This window comes from Mus caroli, chromosome 19, assembly GCF_900094665.2.
Source record: "Mus caroli chromosome 19, CAROLI_EIJ_v1.1, whole genome shotgun sequence".
NCBI classification, from domain to species: domain Eukaryota; kingdom Metazoa; phylum Chordata; class Mammalia; order Rodentia; family Muridae; genus Mus; species Mus caroli.
In genome coordinates, this window is record NC_034588.1 from 20,718,156 (window position 1) to 20,732,456 (window position 14,301).

At 40.3% G+C, this 14,301-nt stretch overlaps 1 protein-coding gene across 2 annotated transcripts in view; it reads right to left on the reverse strand.

The window, feature by feature from the left end:
* Positions 1–14,301, reverse strand: part of C19H9orf135 (chromosome 19 C9orf135 homolog) — a 97,696-nt gene that overhangs the window by 5,045 nt on the left and 78,350 nt on the right. For both annotated transcript variants that reach the window (XM_029472704.1, XM_021152161.1), the window contains exon 5: positions 7,833–7,890. In XM_029472704.1, the coding sequence (XP_029328564.1) occupies positions 7,833–7,890 (58 nt within the window). The remainder of the gene's footprint in view (positions 1–7,832; positions 7,891–14,301) is intronic.

Here is a 14,301-nt window from a genome sequence, read left to right on the forward strand (position 1 = left end):
GGCAAGAAGAAGCCTAGCTACCAGTTAGACTCACTTCCCCCTCAAACACAGACAGGTACCATATGCTCAGCACTCCAATAGAATACCTAAAATCCCTATCTAGCCTTTCCTTAGTGGTTGTAGGAAGAGTTCAAGAGAGTTCTATGTAGAAACAGACAATTGAATTGCTACACTTAGTTAGCGGAGGGGGGGGGCGGTATTCAGTGCTACCAAGACCACGGTTTCTGCCTGTTTCTCTGAGGCTGAGCTAGGATTTGATAGATTTTTCTGAGCCCTTCAGGCAGACAAGGCTAACTAGGAAGTGTATGCTTTGTGTGTGTGTGGTAATAAGCATGATTTCACTGACATTCCTGCAGGATCTAGAGAAGGGACATTTCACAGAAAGAGCTTAGCGCATTTTCATGGCTAACTGGGTACAAAGAAGCCAAGATGATTCATAGCATCAAATCTGTATGGTGGGGAGAGTTGTAACACCACTCAAAAGAATAAGACACACAGGCATGGGGGAGGACATCTTTAACGGGGAAATTATGAGTCACATTTTATGCATTTCTAATTTGAGATGGCATGGGTACAAAATGTTTATTTGGAAGATGGTGCGATGGGACAGATGGCCTGGAGAGAAGTCAGTGCCCTACACGCAGCAGTGATCATCAGCAGGGAAAAAAAATAGCTATAGAGAACATCACAAGTACCATGGCTCGTATCTGTTGTAGACTGTGGATTACATAATTGTACTCCATGAATTTCCCTGAGGTTGAAAACTGTACCATACCTATATGTCCTTGCTCTGGCATGAGTGTTGTTTTATTTAGGATAAAGAAGCGTAGTTCAGTCACCCACTGCTGACTCTAATAGATGTTATGTATATTTTTTGAAATGTTCTTATAAGATTTAAACTGTATAAGAATCAAAATCATAACCCCAGAATGTTAGGTGCAGAGATAGTGGGGCAGATGAATTCTCCGAGGTTGTGTCAAATTGGAAGAGCGGTGTTCTGGGAGACAATGGTGCCCATGACTGGATCTAAAAAGAAGTGAAGGCAGAAAGGAGCGGTGGCCAGGAGAATAGTGTAGATCTAGGATGACCAGGGAGGTTAAAGTATTCAGTGGAAGTCACTAACACTAACTTTGAAAGATGCGACAGAACAAAATGCAATGGGATGAATCAATTTCTAGTCACCTGAGCATATGCTGCTCTGAAAAGGGTTAAGGGAATTGAATAAAACACGCTGGTGAAAGGCACAGAACACAGGAATGCTGGGTGTAAACGGCCCTACAGACACCGGAAGCCACTGAAGCTGCAGGGAGAGCATAAAGAAGGCTAGCCTGGGGAAAACCAGCTAAGGAGGTTTCTTCCTCTCATCCGTTTGTTGTGCTTCCTTGTTTCTCTTCTATGAATTATGGCAAGACCCCCTAGGATGTTACCGTAGGCTTCCGGGTGAGTGGGTTTCTCAACTGACTTTCACATAGTTCAGACAAGTGACATGTTTTATCATATAGACTGATAACACCATTCATAGCATCTTTACATAACAGGCTTGCCCAAGCCCACGCCACCCCACACCCCGTGCTTACTGGTCGCTATATTCTTATTCTTTAAGGTACAGAAGCATGGTTTAGTCACCCATATTCCGTGAATAAATGAGTCCTGACTCTACCAGAGGTTATGTGGGTACCCTTGTGTACCATTGTCTCTGACAGTGCTGTTCCTTCGCCAACTTGCGTACCAAACCCTCAGTCAACTATTCTAGTCCTTCCAAAAAGCCATTCTGAGGTTATATTCTTTCTGATCTCATTCTATGTCCTTGGTTCCTTTCCAATTGGATAGTTTTGTTTTTCAAGGTCATTTTCAGTTGGCGACTAGCCTTCTGGAACATTGTTAACTGCCTAATTTTGTCTCATAATTTGAAAGCAGTTTCAGTCCCTCCATCCGGTTCATCCATAAACGTGTATAATGGGTTGTTTCCCGGCCAAATCAGTCACTATGAACTAACCTTGTGTGTATTGTAAAGACAGCCATTACCCGCCCGGCATTAGTACAGCAAAGACCATCCTTCCCAAGTATGCCCATAAGTACATGCATTTTGGGTACCTCATTTACTCATAAAAGCCATTTGAAGCAGCTAGCATCTGATGTGACTGATGTAAATGTCCCATGGACAAAACCAAAGTATATGTATTTTATAGATTGCCTGTGAGGTCTTCTTTTATAAATATTAGCATACACCATGTATAAACATTCTATGACTCTTATGCACATGAATAAAGACCCTGCCTTCCCTTAGTAAAGTCTTCTAAGTATACACACAGAGCAGCATGAGAGGAAATGAGCAAGAATCTTCCTTGCCTACCCTGGGTGACGCTGGGGAACAGACCTTACTCATTTCTCCACTAAATGTCAAGCGAGTTTGTTCCTACTAATTGTTATGTCTTCTCAATGGTTATACTATAAAATAAAAATAACAGTCATCAACCAATCTAGCAATAATAAATGTTTAACTAGTGAGGATAATAAGTATATAACTAGTGGGGAGTGTTTTGTTATACATTTAAGAAGGATTTGCTATTTCTTTTTACTTAATACATTTTTAAAGAAAAAAAAAACATTTGTGTTGTTCCAAACATTGATCCACAAGGAAATTGTCACAAATGGTATAAAGACGCTTAGACCATGAGCACAAATACAAATCGCTGCACAATTAACAAATGTAGTTCATATAACAAGGTTTTATGTGAACACTCACTTCAAGACTGTTAAAAGTAGCATTGCACCACTTAAGTCCCAGGTAGGAACACTCCCAGCAGCTATGAGACACTAGCTACCAACACCTACTTCTTTCTAAGGTACATGTTCTAATTAGCCCTATCCCTTCAGCCGTAGGATGCACATGTATCACTTTTCTTATTCTTTATTCAGTATTATCTGAGGACATTTTTCTTTGACAATGCTTTATTTGTATTTATAATCACATGATATGATATATTGCATGAAAGTTTGAAGCCTAAGGCTCTTGATTTTTAAAATAATTTTTCCTTTATAGAAGGCATATGTGCTCTCTGTAGAAGTCAAACAGTTGAAAGGAAGAAAGTCAAATCTCTCATAGTCCCAAATTATTTGATTCAGAGCTGTGTTCTGTGACCTTGCCTAGAGGCAAAGGCGCATGGTGGCTAACCACTGTTAGGAGGAGCATGATAATCAGGACAACAGTGACATCCTTTACATTTTATGGAAAGGATATGACACTAAATATCACTTCAGAGCCCAACTTTCTTGTAATACAGTCCTGAAATATTAATGACTCACAAAATGAACAGAAAATTAAAATATTTATTATCCAGTTTTCAAATTGACAGAATAAAATATCTGCCAAGGTTTTCAATAAAAAAAAATACTTAGTCATAAAACAAATACTTTTGTAATGGAACAGAGCCAAAGAGACAGAGTCAAATCATATCAAAGAGTTGAACTAACAGAGAACTTGGAGGGAGGCTAACTCACCTCCTCCAAATCCCACTCCCAATCCCACCCTCAAATCTGTAGCAACTCACCTGCTGTGGCCTCCCCTTGCTATCTGACCTCATCTCCAGCATCACTTAGATCTCATCCAACCTTCCTCCCTACTCATCCTGTATCCCAAACCTCAAGTCCAGCAGGCATTCTCTAGAACCCCACCAGCCAAGCATTCTAGGAACAAGGAGACCAGGTGAGCACATAGGCAAACTTCAGATCTTTACTCTCCCTCCTGTCCTCCATATCCAATTCCCAGTCTCATCTCCAGCTATGTAGCAGACTAACTGTTGTGGCCTCTCCTTACTCTCTGCCTCAATTTCCAGGAACCTAAGCCAATCCTTGTAGAACGTCCTGCTTTCTTCCCTCCTGTGAACTCTCTCACCACTCCCTCCCACCCCTGCCCATCCCTATTTCTAAATGTTGACTTCCAATACGTAGAAACACATTTTACCCAGAATCCCTAGTAACTACACATGGCAGGATCCCAGAAAAATTCCCTACCAGGCAACATACAGCCACTAAAGCTTTTATGGCAACAAAAACCAAGTAACAAAACACTTGCCCAACAAAGACAAAACCAGATGTCAGCACTCAGAATTACAATCATCACAAATCCAGATGCCTAGACTCTAGTGTGAAAACATATCAGGATAATATGTCTCCACTAGAGCTCAGCAATCCTTAAATCAGTAGGCTCTAAGAATTGCAACGTTCTCTTGTTACACAAATGTAAGACAGAACTTAAAATACTCTTTATTTGGGATTGCTACCCAGGGGCCCACCAGCCATGTGTCCAACCTGCAGTGGGAGCCACCACAATATCTGAGTATGTGAAAGATGGGAGATGAGAGTCTCTGAAATGGGAGAGAAAGAGAAGTGGAGCAGCTTGAACATTGTGAAGAGAGATGGAACTGGAGACTTGGGGTGGAAAGAAGTAGCCTGTTTCAAGTGGCTAGCCCACTGCCTGGGGTCATGGTGAGGTCCCATCCAGAGCTACCACTAAGGGCCATCTCTGAGTCCAAGACTATGCAGTGTCAAGGGACAATGTTGATGCCCATGGCTCATACTACAACTAGAAAATATGAGGACTTCCTAGTTAGGGCAGCTACTGGGAATTCCTCAATGACTGCAGCATTCTGGAGAGCTGGCCCCTTCTCTCACCAATGGCAGCACTTGAGAAAATTGGCCCTGAACCTCACTCAAGCAGTACAGTGGAGCTGGCTCTGGTGGCAACGGTGTGGGTGAGCTGGTCCTGAGGCAGAGGCTCAGAGGTGATGCTGCCCACCCACTCCCCTCGCCACCTCTGGCAGTCTGGGAGTCTTCCCACAGGGTCATGGGCTCATTTGAGTTAGCTCTGTCCCTCATCTGCTGCAGCACCCAGGAGAGTAGCCCCTGAACCTCACCTGGACAGCACAGAGCTGACCTGGTGGTGGGGGCACAGGTGAGCCAGGTCCGAGGATGAGAGCTGGCCCCAACACTTATCTGCCATGAAGCGCTGTGGGGGTGGGGTGATGCCTTCCCTGCCTTACCCCTTGTAAGAAGGAACCAAACTGAAGCCATTTTTAATAAAAATTCCATTTTGAATAGGGATCAAATAAAGGTTAAGTTCCCAAGACCTCCCTGGGTAACCCACATCCTGCTTGGCAGAAAGAGACACGTACATGGGTACCTGACATCCTGGTTGGCAAGTTCAGATATGAATGCTAGGCAAGTCGCCCCACCACAGTTCAATAACCCAACCAATGGAACAGGATAAGTGTACCACAAAGACACATTCCTAAGAAAGTCCCCTATCCATAAATCCTGATTGGTGGGAGAATGCATTCATAACTTGGCACAGATGTTTACGGATTCCAGTCTTAGAAGCTCTGTGACAGTCTGGCTCAGGGGTCACAGTTCAGTTCCTGTGTCTGTTCTATGCCCCTGATGGATCAGAAGCATTTGTTCCTGTCTGCCTTTATTGTATATCTGTGTGGTGGTTTGAATGGGAATGGCCCCCATATACTCATATTCAAGGTTAGAATACTTGGTATCCAGTCAGTATAACTGTTTTGAAAGGATTAGGAGGTGTGGGCTTGTGGAGGAGGTATGCCACTGGGAGCAGGTTTTGAGGTTTCAGAAGATAATTACCATTCCTAGTCCCTCCCATCCTCCCTCTCCTCTCCTCCTCTTCCTCCTCTCTCTTACCTCTCCTCTCTCTTTCCAACCCCCTTTTCTAGGGGACCTAGAATATAAAGTACTGACACTATCCCTAATACTATATATTGACACACTCTTCAGGATTTGCTACTATAAATAATACACTGACTAGCATATTTGGCTGTAGTTTTGTCCTTATTTTGAATTATTTTTACTTGAAGAAATTTCCTTAAAAGAGACCTATTGGGTTAAGTGGTAACCTAATATAAACTGACAAATTTCTTTCCAGGAAGGCTGAAAGCATCCATACTCCGCCTAACAAAAAATAAAACTAACCATCTCCTCCTATCTTTATCCCCACTCATGATCTGTAAAAGTATTGCCAACTTTATTAGCAAATCATCTTAACTCGTATTTCCTACTTTTTGATTAATTGTATTCCCTACCGTATAAATTGCCATTCCGTGTTCTTTGCTCATTTCTGTAGGATCTTCAACATTTTTCTTGCAATAATTGTTCCTACATGTGTTAAATGTATCTACCCATAAGCTATCTTACTTTCTGTTTTTACATAGTAAGAGTTATTTTTAACAGAAAAAGTTAGCAAGAATTGTAACATTTGTGGCATCATAAATTCTTTTCTTATCTAAACTGACAAAAGCTGAATCAGTTTTACAACTTTTTCCAAACATTCCTATTTGCTCATTCTATTTGTTCTTTCAAATAATTCCTATTATCTTAAATTCTGATAGAAGGCAAAACCCATGGAGATTTTAGTCATATTAAACATATGCATTTCATTTATAATTACTTTTCTAGTCTTGTCTCTTTCGTACAGCTCTTGGGACCTTTTGTTTTTGTTGTTATTAAGCAAATGAAAGAACTCAACAGCTCCATCCTCTTCTTGAGTTCCTTGGGAGCTGGAACCAACCAGAAGCTGCAGTTAGACTCCAGCCTTAGCCAAGAGCCATGCCCTTCAGTGTTCCTCCCCTGCCTCTCCCTTTAATGGTAGTCTGGTTACTTAGGACTGCAAAAGATGGAGTAGCTAGCACAAGGTCTTTTCTATCATGCTCTGCTGACCAAATGAGTCACCTGACAACCCAGATTCTAGTGACATACTCACCACTTGGTGAGGGAGGAGCCTCTGAAAGGTAGAAAGTCTGTTTCTTTGGGTCTAAATTGCCATATTTCTTGATTGACCTTGGAAAAATTCTCTTCAAAAATGTATTTCATATCATGTTGCTATAATTATCTGTATGTTTTTCTCCTTTACAATGTACTGACTAGTTAGTGTTGGATGGATGAAAACATTTATTCATCCTGTTTACTTATCCCTATTCTTCTAAGTAGATAACCATACTATTTGAGAGAATAATAGCATTTTCCTTATTTGTCAATAGTTAAGTATTTTAATTCTATCTCAGAGATATTTTACTGGCTAAGATGCATAAGATAAATCTAGTAGGAATGCACTTCTATTTTGTTTCTGTTATATATTTTCTTCCCTCCCCTTTCTCCTCCTCCTCCTCCTCCTCCCCCTCCTCCTCCTCCTCCTTCTCTTCTTCTTCTTCTTCTTCTTCTTCTTCTTCTTCTTCTTCTTCTTCTTCTTCTTCTTCTTCTTCTTCTTCTTCTTCTTCTTCTTCTTCCTTTTCTTCTTTCTCTCTCTCTCTCTTCTTTCTTTCCCTAACTCTTCATTCTTGAGGTCAACCCAACACTTTTCACTGACTACTGAGACTTTCCCTCCAGTCCTGTTGCCTAATTGTTAGAATGTAAATACATTCAAAGCTATAATAAACTGGACCTCAAAAAAAATCAATGCTCAATTGCTCAGAGCTAAATTAAGTTCCATACTTGTATATGCTCATAAGATAAAAGTAAATAGGAAGGTGGTTTTCATTCTGGGTAAGTCCCATTCAGGGCAGAGGCAATAAACAAACAAGAAACAAAGTGATAAATATGTCTTAGATACTGTAATACTTTCTTCCCTAAAATGCCCATTAATTTCCAAAATCAACCATAGCTATTATACATCCCATTGATTCTTAAAGCAGGCAGACAGTGTCTCTTAATAAATATAAGACATCATAAATCTCAGCAACCCCTTCTCACCAACAGTAACATGCACTAGATGTGATGAGTCCCATACACGGGTAGGATTAGAATATGATTCTTGTACTTACAGGTGGTGGATATTCATACTGTGGAACAAAATCTTCAGAGTACGTTGTCGAAAAACACCTGGGAAGGAGAAGCCAAGATGTCAGAAAAAGAATGTCTCCCAAAAGAAAGATAGTGACATGAAACAAATATGTTTCAGGAAAGATTAACACTGATAAATTTTTTAAGTCCAGTCTTCCCAGGCCCCCCACAGTTTTACCTGTCTTCAGCAAGCATTCCTTCAGTTACTTCTAATTCTTCACAAGGCAATATGCTCCTGTCCTAGCATTTATAGCTACCAAGTCCCATGTTTGAATCTTAGGTGCTCTATGGTCTCCAGATTCTATCATCCACTTTCTCCCTCAAAAATCCTTTGACCTCATGCCCCACATTCTGTGCTAGATAATGACTAAAGAGATTGTGATAAATACCCAGCCTCTACCTCCTAACCATACAGAAATGCTAGATGAATCATTTGTCTTCCACCAGGAATGTAAGCTAGCCCAGTTCAAAAGGAAGTCCCTAGAGTAATGGAGATGAAGGCACATGCTATGAAAACCAAGAAAGCTGACATCCTAAGCCTCCAGGGCAGAGTTTTAACTATAGGTAACGAGTAAGCAAAGTGATCTTAGGCTCACTGTACTTGCACATTAAGGAGATTAGGCAAACCCCAGTTGCAAGCTAAAAGGAGCCTAGTTCCTATATTTAGAATTCTGGGTAAATAATAATTTGTTCTTCTATAAAAATGAAACTGTACTTGTGTTACCAGCAATATTTTAGAAATGGATAGTCAAAGAAAATATCTAGATTTTCTTGGGTTTTGTTGTTTTCTTTTTGTTGCTGTTGTTTTCGTTTGTTTGTTTTTGTTGTTGTTTTGTTCAAAACAACAAAATCCAATTTAGGCAGGCTAATGGATCTGGGTGGAAGATTTAGCCTGGTGGTAACCAGCAACTACTGCCAGCTTTCTCAGTGTTGCTTCCTGGCAGCAGCAGTGCCCGAGAGCTTGAGAGTTATGAGAATTCAGTCTTTCCTGTGTTTGGAGGAAGACACAGTGGATAGCAAACTCTAGATGCTCAAGTGCCTTCTGTACATTTGTATGTGTGTATAGCACAAGTACATCCTTCTATACATTGTAAGTTACCTCTAGATTGCCTATACTACTTAACATACTGTAAATGTTAAGTAGCGTAGACGCTAAGTAACTGAAAAATAATTATTTCAGAAATAATTATTTTTTTAAAGTCTGTACATGTTTAGCAAAGAGTTGTTTTCCTTTCAATTATTTTCATTCCAAGATTGGTTGAACCTGCTGATGTGAAACCCAGGGTATGATTGCAATTAAGTCTTATCCCAATTTACTGAATTAGAATCTCTATGGGCAGGGCCCATTATTCTGAAGTTTAACAATCCCTCTAGATAATTCTGATACACACTTGAGTTTGAGTACTGCTGAGTGAAAGAACAAAAATAGAAATTCACATGAGAAGAGAGAAGTCCTAAAAGGAGTGGGGAGAGATAGTAGAACATATGTGATATGAAAGTCACGGTGTGTGGTCAGGGGCATGCTAGGCTTAAAGGTTTAAGTAAAGATGGGGATAAAGAGATGAGGAGGAGGGGCTAGGGTTGGTCAACTAAAATTAGGACTGTATGAAAGAAGTCTTATGAAAATCTACTCCTTTGTAAACTAATTAAAAATACAGTTTAAAAAGAAGTCTGAACATAGGTAGCCCATAAGAGGGGAAAAGTGCTTCCTCCAGAAGACATATATTAAATTAGAGCCTCCACAAACAACTCACACTTCTGCCGTTTCTCTTGGTTGTCCACTAGAGCTATATGGTAAGATAACTTGCTGAAGACACAATGAGCAGTGGTTGAAGGACACAAAGGAAATCAAACAGGAACTAACCTGGATACTTTCTCCCTGCCAGATAGCATTTATAGTGCTAGAAGATGCTATGTAGATCACTGGGAGAGAAAAGCAATCAGTGGACTCTGCCTGCTATAATGCCATCTTCTCTACCATAGCAACAGTGGCATGACTGTTATGGAAGTAACCAATAGCCTTCCAGTTGGACTTGAGGATTGCTCCACAGAGGGGAATTCATGCCTGGTACTGTAACCCTGATAAAACTCCATGGTTGGGGAGGTCAAAGGCCCTAGGAGGGAACTTAGTACTGTTCTGATAATTGGGCATGTCGTCAAACTATCTTCTCAAAATTTATGTTTAAATAGCACAGTTTTTCAACCTCGGTCAGAGAAGCTTCATTTTCAGTAAGAAGCAATCAGTATAGAGTCTCATAACTGATCATAAATGCTGAGAATAAGTGACTGTTGACTGCTCAGATCTAAATTGGTTACTTATCAATATCCATCCACATACCTCAAAGTTCAGAAAATATCACAAAAAAAGGGGGACAGAAAGAATTGAAGATTTTGAAGATGGGGAGGACTTCTGTGTAGAGTGATGTCTTCCAGACATGACATAGTCATTGCTTTTATGAACTCAAGGTAGCTGTGGTTATTGGCATAAGACCTTCATAGTCAGTCAACATTCCAGCATGAAGAGGAAAAGAGCTACTGGCAAGTGGTAGCTGTTAGGGGAGGGATGTCATTTTTCTTCTTTGGGGCTTTGGCCATGCTCCGGTGGATAGACCTATATTAGTGAGTATGCAGGCAGTACTAACTGGACCCAGTGGTCAGTGGGTTGCTAGAAAAAAATAGAAAAATTAGGAAGAAGGAAGAGTAAGAGCAGAAGAAAAGGTGGAAGGTAGACATATGGCATGGGAACCAGGGGAATGAGGAGCATGGAAGTATAGATAAATTCTATAACACATGAAATTATCAAGGGATAAACAAAAATTACAAAATGAATCAGGCTGGGCAGTGGTGGTGAACGCCTTTAATCCCAGCACTTGGGAGGCAGAGGCAGGTGGATTTCAGAGTTCAAGGCCAGCCTGGTCTACAGAATGAGTTCCAGGACATCCCGGGCTACACAGAGAAACCCTGTCTCAAAAACAAAAGAAAACAAAACAAAACAAAACAATAAAATGAATCAGATGTCCAACAATTTAATCTTCAAATCAGTAAATAAAATTTAAATGATCAATTTAATAGAAAGAAAGAAAGAAAGAAAGAAAGAAAGAAAGAAAGAAAGAAAGAAAGGAGATGGAAAAATTAAAGAAGTAGGAAAAATTTAGCAACTCAAAATAGTGAAGGATTTAATTTTTTGGCCTTAAATTGAATATCACACTATTTCTTAAAAGTCCATCTATATGTCTTAATACTTAACGTAAAATTATTTTCAAAGAAAGCTTAAAAGCAAAAAAAATATACAAACATACAATTAAGTCTTAGCCAAGAGATATATTCTTCCAATAATAGGATATGGAAAAGGAAAAAAATGTAAAAATCACTGGCTATAGAGACCATTGCCCATGATTAAAAGAACAACTTACCAAGAATATGCATAGGAATCCTACATCAATACACGTACAATATGTAAGATATGTAAGGCAGAAAAAGGCGGGATTCCAAAGATAAAAAACACAGTCACAGAGGGGAGACTGTAAAACATCCTTCCTGCCATTGGTTTCTTAGTCCCAAATCTACCCATAGCCTCCAAAAACCACAAACAAGGGTAGGTCAACAACAAAGAGAAGGAATTTGCACACTTGTCCCTAAGGAGAACATAGTGGAGCATGGGAAACACTATTTTAAATAAGTTCCTAGCCACTCCTGCTCTAGACCCAACAGACCAAATCAAAGTGGAACCATTTGTGTCAAATTCTATGCCAGCCATCCCCAACTAAATTATTTCATATGTTCTTTCAAGGATATGGGGACCCAGACTATTTTAACCTTTACAAAGAACAAAAGCAATTCAAGTCTTTTGTTTCTGCTTTCTTCAGTACTCTTATCAAAAGAGCCTTGTCTGCTTAGCTCACGGGAGCACTCCATTTTCTTTTGTAAGATGAGGTATTTTCTGATTCTAGAATTGTGAATAAAAACCAGAGGGGACCTTTACACTTGCTATCATCTTGACTTTGACTCTACAAGCTTCAAATTGTGTGTGGATAGGTTTTTTTTTTTTTTAAATCCTGCCTCTACAACTAAATCAAAGCCCACTCGGGACCAGATTCTGGCAGGAATTTCAGGGGAAGAGAAGGTAACAAGGGATTGTGGGTAGACAGAACACCATGGACATCTCCAGAAACAGCATCCTACACTGATGGAGAGAGGTACTTCGATGGGAGGATTTGAACCACTGTTTTCAAGCAGGAATGAACAGAATGACAGTTCTGGGAATGCACTGTTTTGGAAACAGAGAGAGGCAACTAAGAAATTAAGGATCTTGGAGCTGTACAGCAGCCCCACAATGGCAGCTGGTCTCCACTTCCTACCCCGCCCCAAGTGTCAATTAAACGTTGCTTCAGTGGACTAACAGAAGATGGCACTCTTGAACTAAGATAATGAGCAAACTTCCCGCTCTTCCCATTTCCCTCAGCAGTATTACCTGGATGGGATGACCTGGGATTGTGGGAAAACCCAACACCATTAAAATAAGCAGAAATAGGTAACTCTACTATGGGGGCAGCAAAATTAAGCCCATGAGTATTCTTTCCTCCAGAAATGCTCTCCATCACTGATGGAGCCCTCTATCAGCCTGTGTCTTTAAAGGTGTACTGCAGAGCCCAGAAAATGAAACAAGAATGAGTGCACAATACTTTGAGGAATGCAAAATGCTGCTCTCTTAAGAGGAAAAAAAAATTTTTTTAATCCCAGAGAACATGCCAAGCAAGTTCTAAACAAGGTTATCAGATACAAGATTGCTGTACAAAGGAGTTTAGCCATGTATCAGCCGACAAAGAATGGAAATGTGGAGGGGGAAAGCGTTCACAACTGTACCATATTCTCCAAGTTTCCTAGAAGAACAGATATAACTAAAGCTGTAGGATACATCTACAAAGGAGAACTTATAAAGTTTTGTTGGTTCTAGAATAATTCTTTACTTATGAATGAGACAACTCATTGATGATGATCATTTTGTCACCTGACTGATTAAATGTCGTGACTCAGAATACAAGGTATACCTTGGAACTTGATAAAGAAATCCTAATAGACATAGAGTTCCATAAAATGGAAGTGGGAGGATGATAATTTAGAAAAGAAGAACAGACTGGTTCAACTCATCCCACAAGCTACAAAGGAGTGTTATAATGTCACAGTAATTAGACGGTGCCGCTGCTGAAGGTGTATACAAACGGACCAGCTGGATAGACTACAGAGCTCAGAAATCCAGCTGCTTAAATATGGCGCAGCTCTGATGGAAAGGGCTCAGTGACCAAGTGTGAGCAAAATAATGTTGCAATGACTGGCTAGTCTCACGTTACAAGCAGGCACGGGCATTATACATGAGATATGCAGCTTCTAAGAGGTTAAAATTTGATATTTCATATAGTATGTCTTTTTTTCCAATGATCAAAACAATGCCATACATAAAGTTACCAAGAGAATTCAAAGGAGATATTTGAGTACATTTTACCAAGACAGAATTAGTCCCCAGAATAAAAATGTTAAAGCTTTTGTAAATGAGTTTTTACATTTTCCAATAAGAAAATCAACAGAAGGTACACACAGGCGATTTGCAAAAGAAACCAGGAAGGGTCATTGCTGTGGAACAATAAACTAAACTATAAGTCCAGTATTTAGTGGAATGTAAAGTAAAAAAAATATATAGTGCAGTACCATTTTATCTCCATTAGATTATTAATAAAGAACCTTTATATACATTTCTGAAGGTGTGAAAGGATGAGTACTCATATGCCCCTGGTGTGTCAGAAATCCTGTGAATGTGGGGTTAAAGGTAGATCTGTCAGGTCTAGAGTACAGCCGGAAGACCTCCGTGTCGCTACACAGACTCAATGGCAGCCTACATTGAGTTAAGCCATGACTGAGGACCTCTGGGTGCCAGAAGCCTTGTGTCTCTGCTTTACCTCTGTCTTTCCTGTCTCGAGCCGATAGGCCCAAAGCCAGACTCAGGCATCTCTTTTGGGATTTCCCTTAGTAGAAACCGAAAGAAAAGGGCCAGTCACTCTTCCGAGATGGGAGCTACTTATGCAATGTCTCTACTTTAGCGAAGAAGCTAATGAAGAAAATGCCACAGGACCGGAATCCTAATGGCAGGCTCCCTCACTGATTTTGCATGCCGTCTTTTGACAAACTTACCCTTTGACTACGATGACCTTGTGTCTCTGTCACCTACAAGAGTCCCATTCCAGAGCTTGGGGCCATTAATCACCGCCATCATTTAATTCCCCTTGTCCAGAGTCCAAACATTCAGATCATAAGCTGGCTCTCCATATGGCTTCCACAGAGAGAGAATGCTTCATTAGGCTGACACAACTATCTGCTGTGCTTCAAATTTAACTAATTAGAATTCTGGACTCTGTGTGTGTGTGTGTGTGTGTGTGTGTGTGTGTGTGTGTGTGTGTG